Source organism: Durio zibethinus, chromosome 16 (assembly GCF_047325235.1).
Source record: "Durio zibethinus cultivar Kanyao isolate XHJ-2024 chromosome 16, ASM4732523v1, whole genome shotgun sequence".
Classification (NCBI taxonomy): domain Eukaryota; kingdom Viridiplantae; phylum Streptophyta; class Magnoliopsida; order Malvales; family Malvaceae; genus Durio; species Durio zibethinus.
Genome location: NC_143177.1, coordinates 530,373 through 543,726, shown reverse-complemented (window position 1 = coordinate 543,726; position 13,354 = coordinate 530,373). Strand labels below are relative to the sequence as shown.

Here is a 13,354-nt window from a genome sequence, read left to right as displayed (position 1 = left end):
CTTTTGGGTCAAAATTTTCATGCTATCAATCTACAAGAGCAGAACAAAAACAGCAAGGTTATCCATTTTCCCATAATATTTTTGCTTGATAGAAGTCTACAGGTGTCCCGTGGTTCCTTTTCCAATGAAAAAACAAACGGGATTTTTGTAGGTTCCTCTGCTAGGAATGGTCTCCCAGGCTCACAAGCGACCCGGGTCTCATCTCCAAGGCAGATGGCAGATTTTCATTTGATAGCTTCAATGGCATTAAAACTGTTGCTGGGTATATATATATATATATATATATAATATATGGTACTTCAAACTGCAAGCTTAAGATTTTGTGCAGGGTCAATCAAAGAAACAATTGTTCAACTTCAAAAAGTCTAGTTGAGAAATTCTCCTTTCCTTGTAAATGAAGGGAAGTTAGATTTGTAAATCAAAGAAATTCTTCCTTTCATTTTCAGCTTCCACAAGTCCACAACCGCAAAATCAGACAGTCTCAGATTGTATTTTACATTTTTTTTTTTCTTAATGGAAAACTCCTTGATGTCAAGTCCAAGTATGAAGCTGTTCAAGGTGAGAATGAGGAAAACCAAGGATACAAAAAGTCTTTATTCATATACCAACAACTCTTTCAATGATCAGATTCTTGAAACCATAAAAATATACAACAGATTGTAAATACAACATAAAAGTATGCAGACCTTGTCCAATGCTATAATGTTTTTGATATTATAGCAAGCATGCAACTAACTCTAGTAGATTGAACAAGCTAATTCTATTATTTTCTATTTAGATGAGGAAGGAGGGCAACCTACTTAGTCATATCAGAGGTTAGTGAAATTCAGGTTCCTCCATGGCTCATATTCCAAAAATCAACTTCATGTTCAAGAATACGCAGGAATGTCGCTTCAGCATTTGTGATGACATCATCAGAAGCCTTCTCTAGCTGTCTATCAGCAATTTTTCTGAGAGAATTGCAGTACTGACGAAAACCTTCATTGCCCCATCTTTGGCAAGTTTCCTGAAGTTCAGGTGGGGTTTTACTACCATCTTCCAGGCAGTGTGCAAAACTCTCTTGATAGACAGCTTCGATCGCCCAAAAAGCTACGATTGCAACAGCATATTCAACTTCCAGGCTCATTAAGCTCTCAAGAAATCTGCAATAGCAGGTAAAAATAAGTTTGCTTTAAGAGTTTAATCATGAATATATTTAGGCTCAAGGCAAAGGACCATGTCCAGTGATCAAGAAAACAATTTCCAAGAGCCATTGAAGATGTCCTCATGCATCAAAAAGAGAAACAAAAGATTTAAACTAGACCTTCAACTGAAGCATTCTTTTCTCAAACTCTGTAATAAATCTATCTAATTGATCTAAACGAACCAGAAACTACCAATTCAATTCTTAACCCCCAACATGAAACAACCAAAGTAAAGGTAAAACTATTTATGCACAGCTCACTGCACATCTTTGGCACTACCAACTTTGACGTGAGCTTAATGACAGAAAAAAGGAGCCAAAGAAGAGGTTCTCTCCTCCCAACTTTCAATTCAATTTCAGTTTCAGACACAAATGTTTTACCAATAGAACAAATAAAATGGCTAAAACTTAATTCAATACACCAGAAAATAACTTCTGGGACATCCGTTTAATTTAGCATAGCATCTAAATTATCACAACCTGATATGCCTCATTTAGAAGTATTGACTTCTCGATTTTCTATGATAAAATCTTATGTCTAGTCCGCATTTAGTTACTACTATTTTGTAAATATAAGAGTAGACCTATAGTACGGCTTGGCTTGAGCTTTTTCAACAAACGAAGAAGCTAAACTTTTGGTGAGGCATGTTTCATAAACTCAGACACATATTGAATAAATCTGAGCTTGAGATTAAAATTACACTGACTCGATAGATGTGAGTGACACAAACTTGATGTATTCGCTTGTATCTCATTTCAGGTTTAGCTTGATTGCTTGAATTTGATCAGACCTGATTAGTATGTCAAGCTTATATAAATCCAAGCCCAAGCTTCTTTAGGATATATCAACCAAGCTTGAAAATGTACATAAAGCTTGAATCAGTCTCATTTGAAGCTCAATCCTTCTTTCAGATTAATCAAGCCAAGCTCGAGAAACAGAGTTCGGCTGAGCTTGACTCACTACAGCTTTATATTGGAGATTAGGATACCTCATTACTAAGTGTCAACTTCTTGTTAACTTTGAAACTAGTTGAATAAGTAGTGGCAAATCAGAAATTAAGAAGAATACAATAAGAAAATTTTCCTTTGAATAAGTTTTGAAGCTACGGATTATGTTTTAAAGCTCAAATGTGCAACTTACAAAATTCTGCAATCTGAATGCTTTGAACTTGGCTACCGAATTTGAGTTCATGGGACTAATGGCAACTAATACTATAAGAAACTTTTCCATGATAGAAGTTTTGAAGCTCAAATTTGTAACTTACAAAATTCTGCAATCTGAATGCTTTGAACATGGTTAGTGAATTTGAGTTCATGGGACTAATAGTAACTTCTTCCAAAGTTAATATGCATTCCATAAATCTTTGAAATCAATCATACCAAGCCTCGATATATCTTCAAAGATCTGAATATTTAGTTCTTTAATACCGTCCATCAATACGAGGAAGAAAGAAAGAACTGGATTCAATCAAGAAACATATCTACCTATAAATGACCCCAAAGATGAAAAATAAAACACATCTATTCATTGGATTAATGATCACTAGGACCCTGTGGAAGGCTAGCAAGGATAATAAGTTGACACCTAACAATGAGCAGTCCTTATCGCCCATATTCATGAAAAAGTGCCATTAAACTCGGGCTAAATTGTACGTTAGACCTTCTAAACATTGGTATTTTACTTTAGCTTCTCAAAGAAAGACATAAGATTGTCACATATATACATATTTCCATGAGCTGTACAGGCACTAAAATTAAAAAAAAATTTCTAATAAATCACAGTAACAAGGATAATCAAAAGCAAAAACGCTTAGTAAAAACCACATATACAAGGAGGTTACCGGCAGTATTCTTGATTCGCTTTTTGAGGAACAATATTTGAGAGCTGAACACCCCACTTGGAGGCTTCTTTCTTGAACCAACCAACCTCATCATTTAAAGCAGCCATACCTCCTAATATCACTTCCGTATCATTATCATCTGATCCTTTCCAAACTTTAGTCAACACACTTGCTACAAACGGCACAAAAGCTCTAACGAATATGTAATCCTGCCCCTGAGTTATATTTATATTGTTTTCAGACCATGTCAGTGAAAGCAACAAAATTTGAATTCAAACCAATCAAATTTTCATTTAAAGAACCAAACTTGTCTAAAGTTAGTATGTAATTTACGCCTAAATGGTTAGAAATTGGTCACAAATGATTATATTTGACCAAGAAAATCTATCAAATTGTATATTTAGCAAGAAGGAAATACCAGCCATGCTTTGAAGAAGGAAAGGTCAACGTTCCCATCTCGAATGCTGCGGATGAAAGGGTGTCTAGTAGCTCCAACGTACACCAAACGATGCTTCTTCAGCCATGTCTCAATCATGGTAGTCTTCTCCTCCATTGTTTGCCACTCAACTTTCTCTCTGAGACTTTGTGAGTTCCAGAATTAGTCTGCAGTTCCAAGTACTAAAAATTGTTTCTTCTTGAACTCTTTCATTATCGCCTGCTTCTCTCTCTGTCCCCGCAAGTGTCATATTTGCCAGTCAAAGGTTTTCGCACGTGCCAATATTAAGATGCACGTGTAAGCATCCTGGATTCGGTGCTGGGCCGTGCTGGCCTCCTGGGGTTGTGGTCCTGTGGATTGCAGACACATGTACTTTTGGTGATTGATGACCGGTCCAGGAAAAGCCTACTTTATTGGGCTCCCTTGCCAGGCCCTTAACTTATGAAAAACTAGCTTGACAGTTGACAGGAAGGGTGTTGGGCCTTCGTGTGGGTAATAATTTGGGTTAAATTCAGTTGGTTCAAAACGTTGAGTTTGGCAAAACAAAATGGACTGGAAAATTGAAGGACTCGATCGATGTATTAACAAAGATCTTAGTTTCATCACAATTCAGAAAAATGGATTTTCTTTTTTTTTTTTTTAGAAATTGTTGCTGAGCCTAATGAAATTGTATTACTCTGACACCAGTACTTAAGTCCGTATCTAAATTCTAATGACAGGAAAAGGCAAATGGGCAAATGGGCAAATGGCAATACAAAAGCACCATATGGAGAGCAGACAGCTTAATACAAGTATGATTAGATTTTGCAGCCATCCAAATTAGAATAGAAAATTAAAAGAAAAAACAGAAGTAACAGTAAGAACATATGAATAGAAAATTGAGAGATCTAGTTTCTGTGACAACATGGAATGTCGACATTATGTACTCACAAGGTTGACAAATTCAGTGGCCTTTTTTATGTTGGTTAGTGGAAAAGTACTACTATATCAGATTATCAGTATTCACCTTCTTCCTTCAGCTGATGCTGCATTGCCAGCTTGTACTTTACTGACTGTTTCCCATCGGTTATTCCCAGTAATTTATTTTGCAAAAGTTATATATATTGTAACTAATTATCAAAGAGATGAAGACATGGCTATATCAGGTATTATTTGGAATGTTTCGAACTTTAGTGCAGAAATGATAAATAGTTGGTTTTCCATCAATCTTTGATCGACAGCTTCATTGTAATTAGAGGAACGAGGAGTCAGATTCAAACACCCCCAAAAAGAAATTTGTAGAGTTCATGCCTCAATCCTCATAGTGACAAATGACAGTGATCATGACTTTACAATGCCTTTGGCTTTTTACTAAGCTCCTTTTGATTAAAAAAACTTGCTATCGTGTCTTCTGCTATACTCTTGAATAAATCTTGCTTCTGATATTTTAGATAAAAACCAAAAAACTTTCAAGGATCACCTCTATAGAGTTTTTTAAGTTTTAAGCATATTGTAAATCCAACTTTTCTGAGCAGAATCTGGCTTCTTTTTTTCATTTTTTTTCCCATTGTGATTCTCTTATGTACAATCTTGTCTGAGTTAATGGTTTTTTACGCATCACAATGTGCAATTTTATGATTGACCAATCTCTATGAGAAAATTTCAAGGTTAGACGACCTTAGTCCCTCCAATCATGTCAATACCCTCTTCACCAAACTTGTTCTTACATGTCTATCCCCAAGTGACAATGATGTCACTACATTTCTCTTTCCTCATAGGATCTCATGCAAATCCACTTGACCATATCATTATCTTCCCTTACTATTCCAATTACCTCAAACTGACTCATCTGGAATTTTCCATGCTGAAAAAATTAAGATTGCATCTCACTTCCTAATTGAGTGGCTTTCATAGGCTCCAGTCCCCTCCCTGTCACTTCCACCATTTTGGCTACCAAACGTCTGATGACTACCTCCTTCCATAACTATGACGTTGACCCATCTGCCAATGCCAAAGCCTTTCAGTTGGTCTCCTCGGATCCTGACTTATCAAAACGAGTGTTTTTCCACCCTGCAGATGTTATGAACGTGTCAAGTGGCTTAAAGGAGTATGAAGTCATTTTCTTGGTGGCTCTAGTAGGAAAGGACAAAGAGGAGAAGACTCGAGCAATACGTCATTTGGCTCAGCATATGGCTCCAGGAGCTTTTTTGTTGCTAAGGAGTGCACATGGACATTGATCCTTGTGATGATCTTCAAGGGGCTTTGAAGTTCTTTCAGTGTTTCATCCAACTGATGAGGTCATAAATTCAGTAATCATTGCACGCAAACATCTGAGTCCTATTCTCTCATGGAATCAAGACTTGGACTCTACCACCTTACCTAGCAAATGCTCGGAAATTCAATGTTTCAACCCTTTAAACCATGGAAACATAATGGAAGTGTTAGCCATTGATGAGCAACTGTTGTGAATCGTCTCCCTGTCTATGTTCGTCAACAAAACCAACCTCAAAACGGGATCCTTGAACTCTCCTTTTTCTTATCCTTAAACTCATCTTATTGCAGACTTGACTTACGTACTTCCTTAGTCATTCCAAATTGAACTCTTGCACAATAATAAGTTTCTCCTTTGTCCTAATCAATTTTCCCCAATAGGCCATAGCCGAGGAAAATATAATTTATGATATCTGATTATTGTAAGCCAATGAATTGCACTTATTATCCTCCCAGCTTGGCCTTCTAGGAGGAAAAATAACCTTTTCTTTTGTAACATACTTGTATGACAAGCACACTGCTGAACTCACAATTCCTTCCTACAAGGAAATATCTCACTTTCCCCCTTTTTTTTTTTTGGATGAATAACTTATATCATACCAAAAGCAATGAAAGTTTTAAAGGAAGAGAGAACCGTGAATCAGGATAGGATAACGGACTTATGATTTTGTCAAGACAACATTAAAACATGAGGAATTAAGTTACACAGTGGGCCTTACAGCTTACTTACTGAGAGTTTTGTGTTTTACATTGCAATTCCTACTTGGCTTTATTTGTTCACACAATTTGGTATTGGTAGTTTAGAATATGATGTGTTTCATATTGGATAAAAAAATGTAATTATTGATGAATAAAATTAATTTTTGTATTAATTTTATTTATATTAAATAATTATATTTGAATAAAAATAATTATTATATGACAAATGGTCATAACTATTTTGAATATAAATATATTATTATTTATAAAGATCATGATTATACAAAAAATTATAACTATCTGAATAGAATGTTATATCTGTTTATTAATTATAAATAAATCTTTTAGTATAATTATTTTCATTGCTTCTGATTAGAGAGTTTAAGATTTTATTGTATTCTAAAAACATAATTATCTTTAAAAAAATATTTTTCACATTTCAAAGTCAAAATTCTTTTTTATTATTCCACTTCTCTTGTTTATTTTTTCTAACACAAAGTGATAGAATTGGTGTCTCTTTCAAGTTGACAACTAGGGACTGCCCATTCCTATAACATGCACAAGAATTTCCAGGAGCAAACTGTTTGGCCACCAAATCTGCTTGATACAAAGATGAAGAACTTAGCTCAGCTTCCACTGTCCAAAATTTCTAAAACTGGTTCTCCAAGCTTCAATCTTCATGTCCCGGAAAATCCTATCCTCATCCTTTGCTGCAACAATATTTTGGATCTCTTGACCTAAGTATGCAGCTTCCAAAATCCTCCTGTTTTGATCACACCGATCCATACAATCTTCATGGCAATAAAAAAATGCAGTATAGAAAGATAATGCTTCAGAAAACCGTTCCACGAAAATCGGAGATGTGTGATTTACCTCAAACTCTTTGACAACCACAATCCATGGATTGAGGTTCTTGAGCATTCTTATTATAGATTCCAAGCAATCAGGTTGTGTTAAAGTATGTCTCAGCAGAGTCCGGGAGCCGATGACAACGGCTTCACCATCATTTAACTCAAAGATATCCTCACTGATATCTTTGAGGTCTGTCACCATAACAGCGTGAAACAAAAAGGGTATGTTTAAGGCTTCATGCTAGCATTTTACCAGTCGCTTGCATCTTAGTCTGTGATGTTGTCCCAACAGCAGTTATTTTTAGAAGCTCAATTGGGCATTCATCACGAGTTGCAAGAGCTTGCATCAAGGCTGTACATTGTGCCCCACTTCTAATTGCAAGATCAACAAAATGAACCTTTTTTGCTGAGGCTACATTTTCTATGATTGCTTGGAGTCCAGAAAACTGTGTAACCTGAATGAAGGGAAGTTTTAGGAAACATGCAATGAGAGCTCGGTTCAAACTCACTATTGTCTCATCCGGATGTGATAGTTCTCCTTCTCTGCTTTCCCTAGCCTTTGATGAGGTTGCCCCAGTTTCTCCATCAATTCTCTCTCGAAGAGCCTTGCTAAAATAATACACCACTCTTTGAATTGAATTTCCAGCATTAGAAGACAAGAAATCACACAAGTTGAGGAACTTTCGCGCATGATCAAACTGTCGGTTTCCAACCTTGTCAGCAGAGGCTGGTAAAAGAATTGCAAGCTCTACGTCTTTGATCTCATCTCCAGAAAGATTAAAGCAACCACCATCGAAGAATTTGTTAAGCACATATAGATCAAAACATTCCAGGGAAGAAATTTTGCTGAAACTTGCTCTTGCAATTTTCAGAAGACTAGCAGCTGATAATTCACGGATAGAAGCCATGATTGAGGTTATAATTTTTCTAGGAAATGCATATTCTCTCTTTAGTTCATAGAGAGCTGAATCATGTCACAGATATGGTTCATATTGAAGGAATTCCAAGGCCCTTAACCTCCAATAAGAATATGTTTCATTTATCTCTTCAATATAGCTCTAACCATTTGCAATCAGAGGGAGGAATATGAATCAAGGGAGAGAAAAACAAAGAAAAATACCAGAAAACTTGAAATCCAATGCCCTTTTACATCCACGAGTGAGATTGGCTTCTGGTTGTATAGGCCAGTTTTATCTCTCACAACATACAGCCGGTTTTGATGGCAACTCTTTAATATTTTTGAAACTTTTGGTTTGTTTTATAGTCATTTAATGCAAAGAAATGATGATATGAATCTTTCCAGAAATTTGATTTAGGATACATTGGTAATAACAAAGGGAGTAATTTTGCTAGGAATCTTTAGCCGGCAATAATACATGGAGTAAGTTAAAATAAAGAATATTTTCTCTTGAAAAAGGACACATATAAAGAGCTGCTAATGCAAACTTCATGAAAGGAAAACTGAAGATGTGGCCTGCTTCCTTTTTTTTTTCATTCATCAATAGACAAATGTTGTTTTGGGACTTCACCTGTATAAATGTATGGTTAATTTCTTCATTCACCCTAGCATAGAATTTTGAAATGGATTGCTCTAAAATGGGTAACAAAATCTGCTATTACAATGATAGTGGTTTCTTCTCTTAAATCAAAAGTTGATTCAGTATCAAGTAAATTAGCACTCATTTTCATTGGCAAGGCTGGAAATGATGGATAGCCATGGATTCCAAATCAAAGCTTTGAATTGGTGATGTTCATAAGATTACTTTTCTGTAGCAACTAGCAATATATGACATGTTTCACCTAAGTCAAGTCATTCCCCACATAGGCTTATACTATTGTCAAAGACTCCATTAATTTGATGACTGTATTCGGATGGGCAGTGATTGCTAATACAATAAAAGCAGTATGAAATTTGAAACAGAAAATGTTAGAAAAAATAAATAAGAGAAGAGAAATAATAAGAAAAAAATTTTGGCTTTGAGGCGTGAAGAAAACTTTTTTAAAAGTAATTATACTTTTAGGATACAATAAAACCTCAAACTTTCTAATAAAAAATAATAAAAATATTTGTACTGAAAAATTTATTTATAATGAATGAACAGATATAAACTTTTATTCAGATGATAATGACATTTTGTAAAATCATGACTTTTATAAACAATAATCTATCTATATTCAAATAGTTATGATTATTTATCATATGATAATTGTTTCTGTTTAAACATAATTATTTAAAATATGAATAAAATTAATACAAAATTAATTTTATTCATCAATAATTAAATTTTTCTATCAAATGTGAGATGCATCACATTTTAAACTACTAACAATCCCCTACTAGTTTGGAATGTTAGTGCTAAATTTTTACCTTTCACACAAATAAATATTATGAATGTAATAATGTATCTCTTGATTTAAACCTTCAATTAGCGCATATATCTTAGAATTCTAATTAAGTTGATGATGTCCGCAGATTAAATCTCAACTCCTAATGTTAAAATTGAAGATATAGCATACATAATATTTATTTATTCTTCTATCGAAGGTTTATAATTACTTTTAGTACTATTATGACTATATGCTTATCTTATTCATAAACATTTATAAGAAAGACCCTAATTCTTCTTGTTGAAACAACACTACTTCTATGTTTATATAGGTAGAGCTTCTATTATGTCTTTGTTGCTTTAGACATTTAAAACTCTATTAAAAGTATAAAAACTCATCCTTCCCACACAATAGATTATATTAGTTTTTAAAATTTGAATGGATTTTACTAGTGTTTAATAAACACATAATAATAACTTGTTTTTACTCATTAAAATTTGTAATTAAAAGTTACTAATTCAAAGTTGGGCTTCTTTTATTGGTGTCTAATAGTAAGGATTTAAATCAATTCTACTTGTAGTACTACTAACCAAATATCTTGAAATTCAATTTTCTTTTATGGTAATTACCTTCACTTGATATTGAATCTCTAATATAATCACTTCATACTAATATGTCCAAATATTTCATTTTGCAAATCATTTATATGCTTTAGATATTATTGCCTCATTCTTATTATTTTAAAAAATAGTTAGCTATGATTGTGGTCACAACTCTATACTCATAACTATCAACCATTTTATTTTCATACTTTTATTACAATTGGAAAAACTAAATGAATAAACCAAACCATTTTGGTCCATTTAATATTTTTAAGGATCTTTTTATTATTTTACTTTAATAAGTGTCTAAACTTATTAGTTTGTATAATTTACTCATAAAATTATACTAAAATCTTACAACATTATGGTGGTAATTTTTATTTCTTTTGTTTCTTATCATTCCCACCATTTGCAAGTATGCATTCTTTTATTTAAGAATGTCTCATTTAATTGTTAAGATATCATATATACTTAATCAAGTTGCCAATTCATTTATTTTTACACTATTCGATGGTTTTTTTTTTTTAAGTAGAAGGCCTCCAAATCCACAATCAGTAAAAGATAACTAGCAAATGTCTTAATGTTTCTATAAAAGTTTCAAAATTTTTATATTTTAACTTAAAATAAGAGTTTACATCAATAAGCAAATTTTAAATATAATTATGCTTCTATAGTCTCCTTTTAAGACTTTTTATGTCAATTCATAAATACTTATATGAATCTATTTCATCAAGGACACTATTAATAATTTTATTACCATGAACAAAACTATTTCCATCACCCAAATGGATCAAATAACATTATTTTTGCTATTATAAAAGCTTTTATATTCACAAGATCTTTGAATCATTCATGGCTTCCAAAGCAAATATACTTTAAAATTTTTACTATTTAAAACCATAGATAATAAATCATTTGTAACAATCCATGAATTAGACAATATATATAACAAAAAATTTTCATAACGTGATCAAGATTGTGGCACCAATTTTGGCTTATGGATATTTTAAGCCAACCATAATAATCCACATTACACCTACAAGTCATGTAGATTTACTATTGAAATTATCTCATTTATAGTGATGACTTTTAGTGAAAACCAACTATCTCAATTGTTATCATGAGTTTTCAATGCATATATTAATTGCCTAATGACTAATTCCAAGTTTATGATTATTGAAATCTTTAAACTTGATTTCAAAATTTTATGAGAATTTTATTTTTTCACCATTATGCATCCTATATATCTCTATTTTTATCACTTCTAATTGGTCATAACATTTTTGAATATATAATAAATTCAAGTTTTACTTATAGGATCAATATGCCTATGTACAATAATAGTCCATAGTATATTTAATTCCAATTTCAAATATTTTCACAATCATTTTGTGATCAACATATTCATATTTAGATCATCATATCAATGCAATTAATGAAACATGAATCCAAAGAATCATTTTCATAAAATAATATAAACAATAATTATAATATGAGTTCTATTCATATTTCATACAAAAACTTGTGGTGAATTTACATTGGTTAAATCATTAATTGACTAACTTTAAGGCTTATGACCTTTACAAACCAATATTATTATCTAAGCCTATATGTTAATATGATATATAACCAGCTATATTCTTACCAATGTTATGAAACTATTGAAAACCACGAAAACTTATTCACTTTTCATTTTAATAGCCTACAAAAGGTCTTTTTTTCAGGTACAAAAAACAAAAATTCATTCATTGTCTTTAACCAATAATGTATTAATTGGATGCTGACATTGTATCTCCATAGTCCATATCTTTCTTATATGTATAAGAAAGAAAATTTCATCCAATTCAGTTAATTTTCGTAATATATGGTAAATTGTACCAATATTCTCTATGCCATCACAAAATGAAATTAAACACATTTATTGGTGCCTTTGGAACGTTGAATTTGCGTGTTCTTTTTTAATTTATAAACATGCATAATTAGACATTGATGAGCATCCTTCAAAATGCTAGTAACCGACAAATGCTTTAATATTTTTTAATAACATGTCTTTTCTTTTAATTAATCATCTAATTAGCCCAAAATGTTGGCCAAATTTTAGTTAGTGATACTAACATAAAATTTACAAAATATAATGATGCCATAGATATGCATACTTAATGTATTTTACATTACCATCAACCGCAATTCTTCATGAAATTATAAATTCATTGCATATAATAAATTTGTATTAACTTATTATACTACAAATTCAAACAATTTATAAATGCTATCGTTAACGGGAATACCATTTCAAAACCCAGACTTTAATAAATCTCATAGTTATAATAATTTGATATTTTCTTTTTAAACAAGCATCTCTTTAATCTTCTACCTTTTATAAGCCAGTTTCATCAATCATAGTTATACAACATGAACATTTATATTCCAAATTCTTGAGTTTATTTGTCTTACTTGTTTTAACCATCAAACACAAATTGAATTGTACCATAAATTTTTTCTTTGTGATTGTTCACAGTAAAATTTTATTTTGTAAATTAACTTCTAGTGTAATACATTCAGCAAGCAAAATACATGTAACATTGTTAATGTTTCTGATAATAACAATTATTTGGTTTATTATTTACCAATTAATCCATGAAACATCATATCTTAATAATAATTATTCACATACATTAATTTAATTTTAATTGGTTTTCATTAAAATTGAACACTAGTCAAAATTTGAACTAATAATAAATTAAAAAAAATATATATATATATATATATATCAACTTTTGATTTATAAACAACTAACAAAGATAGACATATATAAATAGCTTGACTCAATTTATTGTCTCAATTCTAATGCCATGATTTAAAAATAAAACTAATATTGCAACCAAATCTTTTTTTTTACATATATTCTCTACTTACATCTAATTTTTCATGATAAATTCTTTTACCCATTTCCAATTATTTTTTATAGAAACCATGGGACAATTTGCCTATTCTATATATAACCAAGATATGACAATTAAGCAATTAGTCATTTCATTAGAATCCAATTTAATTTGTTATTTGACAACAAATGATAATTTTTTTAGTTGTAAATCAATTCATGTATTTCTCTTTTATGTTTTTAGGCTATTTTTCATCTCAATCTTTATAAGCATCGATTTTTT

The 13,354-nt window shown here is 31.8% G+C and overlaps 2 protein-coding genes and 1 pseudogene across 2 annotated transcripts; 1 reads left to right on the top strand and 2 right to left on the bottom strand.

The window, feature by feature from the left end:
* Nucleotides 1-581: 581 nt before the first annotated feature.
* On the bottom strand, nucleotides 582-3,676 carry LOC111293262 (putative bifunctional TENA-E protein). Its single transcript, XM_022886063.2, has 3 exons — nucleotides 3,443-3,676; nucleotides 3,025-3,239; nucleotides 582-1,142 (listed from the first exon to the last, which is right to left on the bottom strand). Exons 1-3 carry the CDS (start codon nucleotides 3,575-3,577, stop codon nucleotides 827-829), a joined length of 666 nt encoding a protein of 221 aa, XP_022741798.2. The 5' UTR covers nucleotides 3,578-3,676; the 3' UTR covers nucleotides 582-826.
* Nucleotides 3,677-4,172: 496 nt separating this feature from the next.
* Nucleotides 4,173-5,907, top strand: LOC111293252 (nicotianamine synthase-like; annotated as a pseudogene).
* An 85-nt stretch (nucleotides 5,908-5,992) lies between these two features.
* On the bottom strand, nucleotides 5,993-8,168 carry LOC111298304 (DELLA protein GAI1-like). The gene is made up of 4 exons (XM_022893078.1): nucleotides 7,514-8,168; nucleotides 7,066-7,452; nucleotides 6,903-7,006; nucleotides 5,993-6,070 (listed from the first exon to the last, which is right to left on the bottom strand). The coding sequence occupies exons 1-4, from the start codon at nucleotides 8,166-8,168 to the stop codon at nucleotides 5,993-5,995; spliced, it is 1,224 nt and encodes a 407-aa protein (XP_022748813.1).
* Nucleotides 8,169-13,354: the final 5,186 nt, after the last annotated feature.

Bases quoted from the DNA above. Each gene is read 5' to 3' on its own strand.
- LOC111293262 (XM_022886063.2), bottom strand. From the start codon at position 3,577: ATGGAGGAGAAGACTACCATGATTGAGACATGGCTGAAGAAGCATCGT. The intron at 3,240-3,442 runs GTATTTCCTTCT...AATATAACTCAG, and splicing joins CCTTCTTCAAAGCATGGCTG to GGGCAGGATTACATATTCGT. The intron at 1,143-3,024 runs GTAACCTCCTTG...CTGCTATTGCAG, and splicing joins GCGAATCAAGAATACTGCCG to ATTTCTTGAGAGCTTAATGA.
- LOC111298304 (XM_022893078.1), bottom strand. From the start codon at position 8,168: ATGGCTTCTATCCGTGAATTATCAGCTGCTAGTCTTCTGAAAATTGCA. The intron at 7,007-7,065 runs GTTTTAGAAATT...TGTATCAAGCAG, and splicing joins GATTGAAGCTTGGAGAACCA to ATTTGGTGGCCAAACAGTTT. The intron at 6,071-6,902 runs GTTAGAAAAAAT...AAAATTGATTAG, and splicing joins CACCAATTCTATCACTTTGT to GACAAAGGAGAAACTTATTA.